Raw genomic sequence first — 14,984 nt, forward strand, 5'->3', positions numbered from 1 at the left:
CAAAAAAAAAAAAAAAAAAAAAAAAAACAGATATTCATGGGGAATGCCCGAAAGCTGTTATTCAGCACAGATATTTCCATATCAATATGCTATAAAACCACTTTTTTACTAAAAAATGTTAATAGAAAAAGACCAGCATGTAAAACTTTCTTATTATGGAGGATACATATTATGTCTTTAAATGGTTGATAAAAGACTCAATGTAGGTTGCTCTGGTTAGCCGGAAGAGATGCGTGCTCATTTTATATTACATTTGAAAAAAAAAAAGGCATTTATTCCCTATTTTCTGACTCAGACTTGAATATAAATGAATTCTGTGAAGTTCAGGGGAATTGAATTGAAGAAAAGGGATAGTAAACACATTTTTCTTTGGATTATCGTTTTTCTCAAATGGAACTTTTGATCTGAACCACAGTGTGCATTCAGAAAAGCAAATATTTTGTGATGGCCTCTAGTTTTTGTTTGTATTTGGGATTTTCTAAAAAAGACAGCAAAAAGGTGAAAGTCTACATAAACTTTTATATTTAAGAATATTTTGAAACCTATTCCTAATCAGCATTCCTAGTAGAAATTGGATTCCCTGTCGTTTTTCACTTTTCTCATTCCAGATTTAATGGTTGATTGTTGATGTAGTTATTGATGGATTTTCCCCAAAGACTGTTTAACTTGGGCCATGAGGCAGGACAGACCAGGTGCAAATTATTGAGGTTCTTTGATAATCCCATAAATGTTCCAAGTCTCTGCAGTTCACATGTATCACTGTTGTTCATCTGAAATCAATGGATTATCATAGTGGCACAGCATATCAGAGAAAATAAATTATTCATAAAAATCATTTGGAGGCCGGGCATAGTGGCTCATGCCTGTAATCCCAGCACTTTGGAAGGTCGAGATGAGCAGATCACCTGAGGTCAGGAGTTTGAAATCAGCCTAGCCAACATGGTGAAACACTGTCTCTACTAAAAATACAAAAATTAGCTGGGTGTAGTGGTGTGTGCCTGTAATCCCAGCTACTTGGGAGGCTGAGGCAGGAGAATCACTTGACCCTGGGAGTTGGAGGTTGTGGTGAGCCAAGATCGCAGCATTGCACTGCAGCCTGGCCACAGAGCAAGACTCCATCTCAATAATAATAATAATAATTTGGAAAACTTTTCTTTTTACATAAAAGGTAAGAGCTTTGCATGATATAGACAGAAGTCCAGCAAAAGGTTGTGGACTGATTCAAGTCCCTTCTGTATGAGGTTTAAAAAAAAGAATGTACAATAAATAACAACTAATCCATTGTCACTCAGTAGTCATATATCCTAAAAAATATTTAAATTGATTATTAACCAAAACATAATTATATTTAAGCAAAAACAGTCTCACACAAAAAGCAGCTCATTGTTTTTAGTTATATTTGGCTGTGTGACCCCGCCTCCCTCCATGTGAACTGCAGAGACTTGGAACATTAATGTGATTACCAAAGAACCTAAATAATTGGGGTGTGACCCCCGCTCCCTCCACTACAACCTCTTGGCCCATGCTCTCTTCCTGTGCCTTCCAGGTGTCCAACCCCAGGCTGCGATGGCTCGGGGCACGTGACTGGAAACTATGCTTCCCACAGAAGGTAGGATTAATCCTGTTTCTGAGATGTGGAAATGAACTTGTCGGCAGCAGTCAGAGAGATCACACAATTTTATTTTGTTCTTTGTCGGGTCCCTATTTCAGCTTGTCCGGATGCCCTCGTGCAAGGAAAGGTGGTGTCAAAATGACCCCTACCAAGGAAGAAAAAGAAGACCCTGAACTGAAGTAAGTGCAACAGTTGAGACCCGGGGGTCAGCTGTCTCTTGTTGGCAAAATCGGAGGGACCTTGGTTGGGATACAATTGAACATAGATTGACTTTCCAGGAAGGTGTACCCTGTTAAATATAAGCGAGAGTCAAACTATTTGGTGGTTTGAGAAAAGTTTCCAATTTATAGCTACATTTCCACAGCTCTTTGATAATGCAAAAGATTTTTTTAAACAACAACAGTTTCACACGTTTCTCAATTGTTTTAAAGGAAAGTAGTATTGTGGAAGTGCTATACACTAATAAATATGGCAGCATTTTCCCCTGAAACTTTAATTTTGCTTAAGGAGAAATTATATCTAAATTGAATTCCTTCCTCTAAGGAAGGTCATGGATGATATATGCAGATATACACATAGAATTTAAGTTGTTTTCTCAACGACAGTTCTAAATGCAATATTTAAACATTTAGAAACCTAGATTCCAATTCTATGAGTAATGTGCTATGTAGCATCTGTCAAGACAGTTAACGTGTTATACCTTTGGTCCTTGGAAGCAACATAACATAGTCCTTATGTGATTGGCTCTAGACCTAAAAAGTGTGGGCATGAACTTGGCTCTACTTCTTATAAAATGGGCGGCAAGTTACCTGAGCTCTCTAAGCCTCGTTATTCCTCATCTGCAAAATGGGAAAATAATACTCTCTACCCAGTAGATTGTAGTGAATATTAAGTGAGATAATACATGAAAATCGCGTAGCTCAGAGCCTGCTTATGCAATGCTGTTTTGCTAGTTATGTTGGCATCTTTTATTAAAACTCTATAATTGCATGGCTTGTTCTCTGGAGAGCATAGGACTATCACTGCCTTCTTCCCGGCTGGTAATGTCTCTGCTTTCTCTCTAGATGTCCTGTGATAGGGTGTGATGGCCAAGGTCACATATCAGGTAAATACACGTCACACCGCACAGCTTCTGGCTGTCCTCTGGCTGCCAAGAGACAGAAGGAGAATCCTCTCAATGGAGCCTCCCTCTCCTGGAAACTGAACAAGCAAGAGCTACCACATTGTCCCTTGCCAGGCTGCAATGGGCTGGGCCATGTAAATAATGTTTTTGTCACTCACCGAAGGTAACATGAGTTTTCTGTCTTTTTGTTGTAGTGTTGTGATCACCTAGTAGTGTGTTACCTAGGCTGCCTTGGGGAGAGGGTTGTGAACAACCCCCCAAAGGTTATTCACTGTAACAGTTGAGATATCATAACATGAAGTCTTGTTATATAGATATTGGATGAGCATGAAGAATGAAAAATGTTATTTTCTCTATTTCTTAAAATTACTACACAGTTTTCAAGTGCTCTAGAAAATGTAGAGTTGGTTTTATTTGTATTCTAAAATATTGCTTAGGCTGCTATTTCTTAATGGTTCAGTCATTTAATGGTTTACTTCAGTTCCAAGTCGTGATATCTCTTCTATTATGTTATATAACTGCAAACTTTCACTTTACATATTTATAGAATTCCCTCTGTCTTATGGACTGGCTCAATTTAGGGCCAAAATTGTAGTTACTTTGCTACTGGGAGGGTGTGACTCATTCACAGCAGCCAGAAAGAAAATGCCACAGTGACTGCAAAGTGAGCAGCAGGATACAGGAGATATGGAAACCCTTTTATAGTTCCCAGTGACTGAATTCCTTTACCACCGAGTGTCACGCATTCAACCAAGCCCTTTGTTGGGCAATAGTGATCTTTGTCCAGCTTTTTGGTTCACATTCCACCTAAAGGAAAAGATTAGAAGCTTCCCTACATATTTCTGCCATCAGTGGGGTCCTGTCTCATCTTTTGGGCCACTGTACATGATGCTGATTTAAAATCCAATGAAGCTTTAGGAAACCATTGATGTTTTGTATATGAGCAGTGTAAACATTGAGCAAAATTGGGGCTTTTTGAGATTTTGCTCAGTTCTAAAGATATATATGGATGATATCAGAAAATAAAGCCTTTTTTTATTTTCCAGGAATTGTTTGTTTGAAGGTATTTAAATATTCAGTAAAACTTGTTTATGGAGAAAACTTGACTTTTTCAAGTGGTTTATTTTTTGATGGTTTTCAAATGTAGACCTATGTCTACAATAGCACACATTATTTTATTCTGAGTTTGAATTATTATTTCATATTCAGGAACTTCACTCACAAATCAAGTGTGCCTAATGACACATTTACTGTACGGTAGCTTGACTTCCTTGTAATGACCTCAGTAATATCCATATTGATACTGCTAATGAAATATTAATGCTGTACTGTGGTGAGCGCATCCCTCAGTTAGCAATAATGAAGTTATCTTTAAAAATAGTGAAGAAGTTTTAAATAATGATGCCAAGGCTTGGTGAGGATGTGGAGCAACAGATACTCCCGCACTCTGTAGGTGGCAGAGCAACTGGTAGTGCCACTTTAAGAAGCAAATTGTCTTTAAAGAGTCAAGTTGAAAACTGAACTATGCACTTGCCCCAGCACACAGCCAGACTTATGCCCAGAGGATCTCTGCATATGAGAACCTGGAGGTCTGTCTGACCACATCTGAGCAGTGCTGCTCTACTAACTTCACGCTGGAAACAGCCTTGGTGCCCACTAACAGTGGAGTGGGGAAATAAGTAGTGCTTATTGGTGGTGGTACATGCTTGTGGTCCCAGCTACTCAGGAGGCTGAGGCAGGACGATTGCTTGAGCCTGGGAGTTTGAGGCTGCAGTGAGCTATGATTGCTACCCTGCACTCAAGCCTGGTGATAGAACAAGACCCCATCTCTAAAAAAAGAATATCCTTTAAACTGCAAATATACATCGTAAGTAGCTGTTTACATATTATGTATTTCGTAATGAGAGAAACAAAATTCTGATTTCAAAAATATAGGCTGCAATATTAACGCCAAGGTACTATTTTCTTTCTTTCTTTCTTTTTTCATTTTGCTTTTTTTTTTTTTTGAAACAGAATCTCACTCTGTCACCCATGCTGGAGTGCAGTGGCTCAATCTCAGCTCACTGCAACCTCTGCCTCCCCAGTTCAATGATTCTTCCGCCTCAGCCTTCTGAGTGGCTGGGACTACAGGTGCACACCACCACAACAGGCTAATTTTTTTATTTTTAGTAGAGGCGGGGTTTTGCCATGTTGGCCAGGCTGGTCTCGAACTCCTGACCTCAGGTGATCTGCCCACCTTGGCCTCCCAAAGTGTTGGGATTACAGGCATGAGCCACTGCACTCAGCCTCCAAGGTTTTATTTTCTAGGAGATGGAAAGCAGTGAAGAATGTAGACAAAGGTAATTCAGATTTCAGCATTCTTGACTCAAAAGTTCTCTTGCAATTTAAAATATTTAAGAAATTGGATTTAATTTGGGGTATTCTCTTTAAGGTGGAATACTCTTTCTTTTCTATGTGTAGAATTTAATGGAATTGAATTTCTCTTGTGATTTCAAATATTTAAGAGACTGTATTTAATGTGGGGTATTCTCTTTAAGGTGGAAAACTCTCTCTTTTCTGTGCATGTAATTTTTTTTCTTTTTTTTTTTTTTTTTTTTTTTTGAGATGGAGTCTCACTCTCACCCAGGCTGGAGTGCAGTGGTGCTGTCTCAGCTCACTGCAACTTCCGCCTCCCAGGTTCAAGCAATTCTCCTGTCTCAGCCTCCCAAGTAGCTGGGACCACCATACTCATTTAATTTTTTGTATTTTTAGTAGAGGCGGAGTTTCACCATGTTGGTCAGGCTGGTCTCAAACTCCTGAACTCAAATGATCCACCCACTTCGGCCTCCCAAAGTACTGGGATTACAGGCACGCGCCACTGTGCCAGGCCTATGTATAGAATTTAATGGAACAATATCGCAAAACACCTGGCTTATGCCTGGCACACAGTAGGGGTTCAACACAGATGATCGCCTTTCCTGTTTGTGAAGATAATATTAAGCCTATGTGTATATATGCAGGATGACTTATATGACTTGGAATATAACTCACAACTGGCTTTTATATGTTACAAATTTGGTTCTGAAATCTCTGAGGTTGTTTGTATTCTTTCCCATCACTTGTTACCTAAAAATAGCTGACACGTATTTGGGGTTCTCGCCCATAGACAGCACTGTTATAAGTGGCTTGCATGGTTTATTCCTTTAAACCTTTACAAAACCCTGTGAACTACAGGTATTATAATTATCCTCAGTTGACAGAAGATGAAACAAGCACAGGAAAGTTATGGAATTGCTTTGAATACAGGTTGGCATGCTAGAGCCAGTGTCATCCTGCTTCCCCTAAGGTTTAATGATAGGTCCTCACCATGGGCCAGGCACCAAGCTAAGGTGTCACAGGCACCAGTGCATAGACATTTTCTCAACCAAAATGGGAATAATTACAAAACACACTTTGTAGGATGGTTAAGAACAATTTGACCCACACACTATATCCATATTATATTTATATAACAACTACTTTCAAACCTTGCTTTAAATCTCTATATGACAAAATATTTCCTTTGAAAAAAATAGCAATCTGAGAAGATAACTGATATGTTAAAACACACACACACTCACACACACACACACACAATTATGGATATTTGTAGCTTTAAAATCAGAAGTCCTGTGATTGATAGAACTCATTTAGTGCTATGTCATATCTTTGTGATTTTATTGAAGCTTATTAATATATTGTAAGCAATTATGTTCACAACATACATTGTATCACCTGCTATTTTGCTTTAAGAAGGCAGAGGAAGATATAATTTAAAATTGCATCTGGGCACCGTGGCTCACGCCTGTAATCCCAGCACTTTGGGAGGCCAAGGCGGGCAGATCACTTGCCGTCAGGAGTTCGAGTCCAGCCTGGCCAATATGGTGAGACCCTGTCTCTACTAAAAATACAAAAATTAGCCAGGTGTGGTGGTGCGCACCTATGATCTCAGCTACTCAGGAGGCTGAGGCAGGAGAATTGCTTGAGCCCAGGAGGTGGAGGTTGCAGTGAGCCAAATTGTACCAGTGCACTTCAGCGCGGGTGACTTAGTGAGACTCTACCTCAAAAAAAAAAAAAAAAAAAAAATCCCTCACTATGTCATAATAGAATGTAATTTTGGTCAAAACCATAGAAGGCACACTTTTTTTCTGCCATTCCAATATGGAGCCAAATACCTCAGCCTCTTAACATCTGCCTTCAAAAGGAAAAAGAACTTTTAAAATGCTTTTCCTGCCCATTTTTTTTTTTAATATAAGATTCATTTTACATTCTGGAAGGTATGAAAACTCTACATTGGAAGATACAAAATCAAGTGGCATTTTGGAAGCAAAGCCTGTCTTTCATAACTATATTCTTTGCTTCTAAGTCATGTAATTATTGATGGACGCTTCATTAACTTTTCCACAACACTGTGTCACCCTGAAAGTTTTCCGGCATGTTGTCTGAACAGAGTAGATCCTTTAAGGGTGAGGATCAGAGAAGTTCTAATGAGATATTAATATCCATTATGTTACAAATGGACTTACTAAAGGTCACCTTTGAATATCCAGTTTGCCAAATAAATATTCATGATTATTTTCTCAGAATACAATATGTGACATAAAACAAGACAGACGTGCAAACTCCCCGTAAAACAGATAATGAAACTTTTATAGGCCACAATTGACAGTGAGAAGCTTCTGAAAATAGAAGACACAGTTTCCAAGTTGAGTTTGTGCTTTTCATTATTTTCTTTTTCTGTGTAGAAAGATGTATAGCTTATCAAATTAGGCAAACTGCATACCCTTTTGTATATATGTAATAGTATATGTCTATTATTTTTCATATTTCATAGACTCAGTGTAGAATAATTAGTATTCTTGAAAAAATACAGGATTAAGCACACATTTTTTAAGGGCTTTGCTTCAGAAATATTTTCTTTCACTCTGCCAAATGTCCCAAGCTTCAGGGTGAAATGATTGCTTTATAGATGAGTTGTAACTAACTTTCTGCAGAAAAAAAGACTTTAAATGACTGATTATGAGCATCACTATTTTGATCTAAAAATTGTTTCTATGAAAACACAGCAAGATTGCAAAAGACTTAATGGCTGGATAGAACAACAAAATTATCTGATCATAAATGATGAAAAACAAGTTTTCTTCAATGTTGTCATTTATCATACTGGTGCAATTTAAATAAAACAGATGACATTAAGGGAAAGAAACCCTGCTGAAGAGTGCCACTGCTAAATGGAAAGGGTTAGAAACACCACTGCAGTGTAATAGACTGCCTCTGCAGTGATTGCCTCTGAATACACTTGTGGCGGCTCCTCTTATTCTCCTTCCAGGGTAGAGATTTTTTTTTTAATGAAAAATGTTGTAAAAGTTAAAGAAAAAAATTAAAAACTTTCCCATAACCAAACTGAATTTGCCATGGGGGTGTGGGATAGGGCTTTATTTTGGCTTGGATTAATTTGAGTAATTCTATAAAGATCAAGGAACACTTTACATAAAGGCAAGAAGAACTAGATTCTGCTTTATTACTCATGGAATTTTGACTAATTGGGAACAATTCTTATTCATAATATGCATGTACAATTTCACATTTACAGAAAATAAAGTAACCACTACTAAACGAAAGAACTTACTTAAATGCAGATGAATAGCAATTTAACAAAATAAATTAAATAATAATTTGTGTGTCAGCAGTAACTATTTGTACCTTGATTTAAGGAAAGAAAGCAAAACATTTTACATTATTTGAGGGCATTTTGCCTTTGCTTTAATGGGTGTGTATTCATTACTCTCTACAAGGAGACTATGGGTTATAATGTAATTAATCGGCAGCAAAAACACAAATAGTAAGTTGTGAATAAAACATCTTAATGTTTATAAGAAATAATATACATCTTATACATTAGTACAATTTCTATTTTCACAGCTTGTCTGGATGTCCTCTCAATGCACAAGCTATCAAAAAGGGCAAGGTTTCTGAAGAACTCATGACCATCAAGCTCAAAGCAACTGGGGGTAAGAGCGCAGGGCTGGCTGTCACCACCGCCTCCAGGGTGTAGACCCTGGCTCCCTAAAGGGTTTCATGTGTCAAAGTATTCACTAGATGGGAAGCGTAATTTTAATGTACAAGAAGAAAGGTTTCCTCAGATTTGAACTAAAATTATAACCTTGTTTAAAAAACAATATTTTGGTGTCTTCCTTATTTTTAAATAAGGAGTGATCTCCTACAGAGAAAGTCAGACTGTGGGGTATGATGGATTAAGATACACTGGTGGTTGGCAGGGCATGCCGGTTTATGCCCGTAATCCCAGCACTTTGGGAGGCCAAGTATAGAGGATTGCTTGAGGTCAGGAGTTTGTGACCAGCCTGGGCAACACAGCCAGACCGCGTCTCTTAAAAAAAAAAAAAATAGCCCAGTGTGGTGGTGCACACCTGTAGTCACAGTTACTCTGGAAGCTGAGATGGGAGGATTGTAGAGACCAGGAGCCCAGGATCGAGGCTGATGTAGTAAGATACAATAGTGCCACTGTACTCCAGCCTGGGGAACAGCAAGAGAACCTATCTCTAAACAAAACAACAGCAACAAAGATACACTAGTGGAAGCTGTGTCCTTCAGTCTCTCTCACATGTGTGTTCTCTCTCTCGTGTGTGTTTGTGTGTACGTGTGTGTGTGTATGTGCACATTTTTCTGGTATAAATCCGCTATAAAAAAATTCAGGAAGCAATTTCTGGCATCTGTATTTGAATCCTTCAATTGTGTTCTTCTGTGCTCAACATGATATTTTTATAGAGATTCTGGAAGGTTTGGATTTAGCATCCAGATCTTTACCTAAGTCTACATTTTCCTAGATATTTCCTTAGTGTCAATCCACTTCCGAAGTTCAGAGATACAGTTTCTAAGTTCTCTGTTTGGATCCTCCAATTTTCCTTTGATTCTTGAATGCATTTCTTGAGATTTCTAATCAGCATTATCTGGGGCCTGTGTTGTTTTCCATCAAAGATCATTCCAAAGCATTTGAGAAACAATGGCAGAGCAATTATTTTGCTCTGGAGACTTTATTTGATGGCATCTTTGGCACATGACTGAAATTGAGCTGGGGACTTTCACTGTTGTTACTTTCCCTGAAAGCATTGCTCAATCTTTTTAACTTGTGTGTGTGATTTTTAAAAAGAAGATATGCCGTATCCAAGGGAGGGAAAGCACTCGAGCTTCCTACTGTTTCCCTCCGAGGCCTTCATCTGCTTTATTTAAAGCGGTCCTTGGCGGGGGTGCTCTCCTTCCATGGGTCCTCACCGCTAAGCGCGGAAGGAGGGGAGTGTACACGCAGAGGAATAAAGCCCCGGCTGCCAGGGACAGGCCTGCCTCCTCCTGTCTTTCCAACGTTCACATGCTCAGTAAAAGAGCTTTTCCCTAGATGTTCTGACTCCTCCTTGGAAATACTCCCCATTCCCTAAATACCTCTAAGTACATATGCAGTGAAATTGGGACAATTTAATGTGTATTTATTTATCGTCCCATTTCAAATAGTATTTAAAGGATAAGGACTGCAAAGCTACATGAACTTTTTTTTAAAATCCTGGTTAAAAATTTAATTAGGCCAGGTGCAGTGGCTCACGCCTATAATCCCAGCACTTTGGGAGGCCAAGATGGGCAGATCACAAAGTCAGGAGATCAAGACCATACTAGCTAATATGGGGAAACCCTATCTCTACTAAAAATACAAAAAAAATTATCCGGGTGTGGCGGCATGCACCTGTAGTCCCAGCTACTCAGAAGGCTGAGGCAGGAAATTGCTTGAACTCTGGAGGCAGAGGTTGCAGTGAGCCAAGAAAGCACCACCGCACTCCAGCCTGGGCAACAGAGTGAGACTCTGTCTCAAAACAAAACAAAAAAAAATTAATTCAAAAATGAGACAAAGGAAAGTTGAAGATAAGAATGCAAGAGGGAGCAAGCCTGAGGACACTAAGACGTGTGTGAAGAGTCGTTTCTCTCTGGGTAAATAAGGATCGCAAATTTTATCTTGCCTTTTAGAAGTCAACAACAAAAGAAAGCTATAATCGCCATGTGGATCATGTGGTAGTAAGTAAATTCAGAGCAAAACTCCTTCTGGAACCCAGTGCATGAGGAAAAATATTTCCTATGAGTTCTCATTAGGAGAACACCAATACCGTCCATACTCTAAACAGAATATAAATTACAAGGCCACTCCTAACAAAGATAAAAACAAAACAGTCCTCTGGCGTTATTACATCAAATTGTGATGAAGCTTTGCAGGAGGCCAGCAGCAGGTGGTCTGTCAGAACCCACAACAGACTTGCACAGAGACCCAGGAGCAGCAGGGCTGAGCACATACACTTCAAAGCATCTTCAACTGAGCTTTCAAAAAATATAGGGCAGCAGCGAGCTGGATTGAACCCATTGACAAGTGTCAGGGTTCAGTCATTCTATGTGGACAGGTAACTAACTGGAAAAGTACACGTTTCACAATCCAAGAAAGTAGAGGCTGATGCTCTGTAAAGCTTAAGAACTTACCATGACTTTGCATGAGAAAAAGTCCACCTGAATTCAGGTCAGTGGTTCGTTGAAGGTCAAGAAGGACCTAAAGTGATTTGGGGGCCTTCTCTAACAATGCTGTGCCTCCTGATCCCTTACCTTAAAGTGAGGCCACAATGACTGTTCTCTGGATGATCTTTAAAGTAGATGTAAACGAACACACCTTCAGACATTAAAAGTATCAAATCAAATTACAATGAAATATAAATGCATATGGCTTTAACTTTAGCATACTATATTAATTTAAACTAGGTACAAATCATTCATGCAATTAGTTGAATTAGATAATATTTTAGGGGAATATTATGCACAAGTCAGTTTAAACATGGAGGGTCTATGTCAAAAAATGTGTACATTAATTTTAGAATAGTTGATCCTTAGTTCTCCCTCCTTGCCATAATTAAATTGCCATGTTAATTTTTAAAGACCTTTACTAGTCCTTGATAATAAACTTAGGCCGTCTGTATAAGAAAGAATGCCAGTCCTTCTGTGCTTTGTAGAAACAAGAAGAAGTTATGATAATTGGTCTATGTATATGGTCTTGCATTTAGGAGCTCCTTCTAGCTCTTCTCATGTGACAAAATAGTGTGTCCTAAACATTGTTATATATCATTTCTTTATGGATATTAACTCTCCTCACTCCTTTAGTAACTAAATAGCCTAATTTACATTAATTCATTTTCCCCTAAATAAAAAAAAGGTACAATTTTGTTGTGTAAACGCAATTTAAAAATAAAAGTTCAGCTGGGTGCAGTGGCTCACACCTGTAATCCCAGAACTTTGGGAGGCCAAGGAGGGTGGATCACAAGGTCAGGAGTTCAAGACCAGACTGGACAACACGGTAAAACTCCGTCTCTACTAAAAATACAAAAAAAAGAAAAAAAGAAAACAAAACAAAACAAAAAAACCATTAGCCGGGCACTGTGGCAGGCGCCTGTAATCCCAGCTACTCAGGAGGATGAGGTGGGAGAATAGCTTGAACTCAGAGAGCAGAGGTTGCAGTGAGCCGAAATCGAACCACTGCATTCCAGCTTGGGCAACAGAGTGAGACTCCATCTCAAAAAAAATAAAAAATAAATAAAAGTTCACTCAAGAAATATAATAGAATTTGTTTGAAATATGATAGAATTGCTTCATTTGTATAATATGAAAAAAACAACGATAGGACTTAAAGCCTCTTATAAGTTGAGAATACCTGCTCTATACAGGTATATACACAACTTGCATAATTATACAGAATATAAAGAAAATATAATATATAACATAATCCCCAAATATGCAAATTAGGCACAGATTAGTACCAACTAAACATTAGAATTATTAAATAAAAGAAAGCATAATCTCTTGCTTTTACATAGATGAATTATATAAAGAATCAAAGTCGCTGAAGAGTTAAGTAAAATATTTAGCGGAGGCTAGGCGCAGTGGCTTACGCCTGTAATCCCAGCACTTTGGGAGGCAAGGTGGGTGAATCACAAGGTCAAGAGATGGAGACCATCCTGGCCAACATAGTGAAACTCTGTCTCTACTAAAAATAAAAATAGTAGCTGGGCACGGTGGCACACGCCCGTAGTTCCAGCTACTCAGTAGGCTGAGGCAGAAGAATTGCTTGAACCTGGGAGGCAGAGGTTGCAGTGAGCCAAGATCATGCTACTGCACTCCAGCCTAGCGACAGAGTGAGACTCTGTCTCAAAAAATAATAATAATTAATAATAATAATAACTATTATTATTATTATTTAGTGGATAGTTTATATGGTTTCCTTGATCATCAGCCATACCTAGCTAGTCCAACACCCTACTAGAAGTATGTCTGTAAACATCAGGGCACACATTTTACTGATACTTCCAAAACAGATGCAACATCTATGAATAAAGATAGCATTTTCATGGTTAAAAGAACATATTTTGGAACCGGAGAGCTTATGTTTGAATCCCCGCTGTACCACTCACTTTGTACCTTGGTTTCCCATCCATACTTTGAGGTAATAAATGTTTCTATCTCATGGTTTTTAAATGAGGATCATATGAGTTAATATTCAGAAGTGCAGAGTGAAATCCAAAGGTTTTTAAAGACTGTGTGCATGGAGAGAAGTTTGACAGATAAGTGACTCAGTGGAAACAGATAAAGTGATATGTTAACAGGAAACATTACAAAGAAATTGGTTGCATTTATCCTGTGGCTAAAATAGCTCCCCAGATCCCAGAAATTATAATAAAAACATTAATTCCATTATTGATTAATTCTATGAGCATGTATGGGGGGCCTGTTACATATTAGATCCCATGACACTGTTTCTTTTTTGAGATCTCATCTTATGATCTTCCCTCACAAGCTCCAGGCATCTTCCAAATGGCCCCATCTTGATTAGGAGTCTGGGGTGTCTTCAGGAACATTGGCCCTCAGGGAAACATAATCCTAACGTAATCCCAGAACCAAGAATCCAGGCTGTCACTTAAAACAGTCTTCTCACAAGCACTCATAACTTAGCCAAAATTGAACTTTTATTTATCCTACTGCAAGTTTCAGCCCCCCAGTCTGCCTTGTTATGATAATAATTATGATAATATTATGATAATAATAAGAGACAGCTCTACAGTTGCCCACCTGCTCTGGCAGAAACAAGCAGTCGGGGTCGATTCCTCTCTTCTCTCGCCCCCTACCTCCTGCCCTCACAAGTCCTGCAAATTCTGCCTACAGATTAGGTCTTGAGTCTGTCTGCTTCTCTTGGCCTCACTTCCCTATACCCAGCCAGGACTCCAGCAATCATCTCCCCATGGGTCTTCAGGCTTCTGCTCTGTCTCTTCTCCAAACTATCCTCTTCTCAAAACTCCAAATTACGTTTGTGAAAAGTCAACTCGATCATCCCAGATCCGCTACCTAAAACTCTTCCCTGGCTCCTGTTGCACTTGGAATAAACCTAAGCTCCCAGGATGTCCCCATGGCCTGCTCCCACCATTCACTGTCTTGCTGTCCATGGGGCACCCACTCCCTTCCCAGTTTGGGCTCTGGACTTCCTCCCTCCTCTTGGATGCTCAACTCCTGGCTGGTTTTTCACAGGCCTGCCTCCTTCTGATCTTGAAAGTCTTGAAAAGAGTGCATCTTCTCCAGTGAAGGGCTCCCCAGCACCCTCTGTGCTTCCTTCAGAGCACTTCATGTTTTACAAGCATCTCCTTGGTGTTTGTCTGCCTCACCAGATATTATGTAAGAAAATAGCATTCTTTGAGGTGGAATTTTACTGTAAAAAGACAGAAAAGAAAAACAATATGTCAAAGAAATTTATAGCAATAGAAGTTTTCAATTGCTTAAATCAGAAAAATTTCAAGTGCTGATAGCACTCCAAATACCTATTTCATTGAGGATCCAGATATTTCAGTCCTTTCTTCCCCAGCTCTTACCCGTCAATTGTCTGAGAGGAGATTCCTGTACCAGTGCACCAACCAGTAAATTACGGTGCTCCAAGATGCAGTGCAATTCTCCAGACACAGCCGGACAGTGCAGAATGAATCCTGAGTCCCAGATACTATAGTTCCATGAGTATGGTCCTGGGTAACTGTTAGTTGCTTTCTTAGTAGCTGTGTCATACTGTTGACTCATATTCAGACCGGTCTAGCTAAGATACCTAAGTCAGTCTTATATGTTGGTTTGTTTTCCTTTTTTCTTTTTTTTCTTTTTTTTTTT

General features: G+C 39.0%; 1 protein-coding gene across 3 annotated transcripts in view; it reads left to right on the forward strand.

Annotated features, from left to right (window-relative positions):
* Nucleotides 1-14,984, forward strand: part of ST18 (suppression of tumorigenicity 18, zinc finger) — a 318,440-nt gene that overhangs the window by 286,946 nt on the left and 16,510 nt on the right. For all 3 annotated transcript variants that reach the window (XM_011937607.1, XM_011937608.1, XM_011937609.1), the window contains 4 exons: nt 1,547-1,609; nt 1,711-1,791; nt 2,677-2,898; nt 8,676-8,764. In XM_011937607.1, the coding sequence (XP_011792997.1) occupies nt 1,547-1,609; nt 1,711-1,791; nt 2,677-2,898; nt 8,676-8,764 (455 nt within the window). The remainder of the gene's footprint in view (nt 1-1,546; nt 1,610-1,710; nt 1,792-2,676; nt 2,899-8,675; nt 8,765-14,984) is intronic.

The sequence above is a fragment of the Colobus angolensis genome, unplaced genomic scaffold (assembly GCF_000951035.1).
Source record: "Colobus angolensis palliatus isolate OR3802 unplaced genomic scaffold, Cang.pa_1.0 Scaffold166, whole genome shotgun sequence".
In the NCBI taxonomy this organism is placed as follows: Eukaryota; Metazoa; Chordata; class Mammalia; order Primates; family Cercopithecidae; genus Colobus; species Colobus angolensis.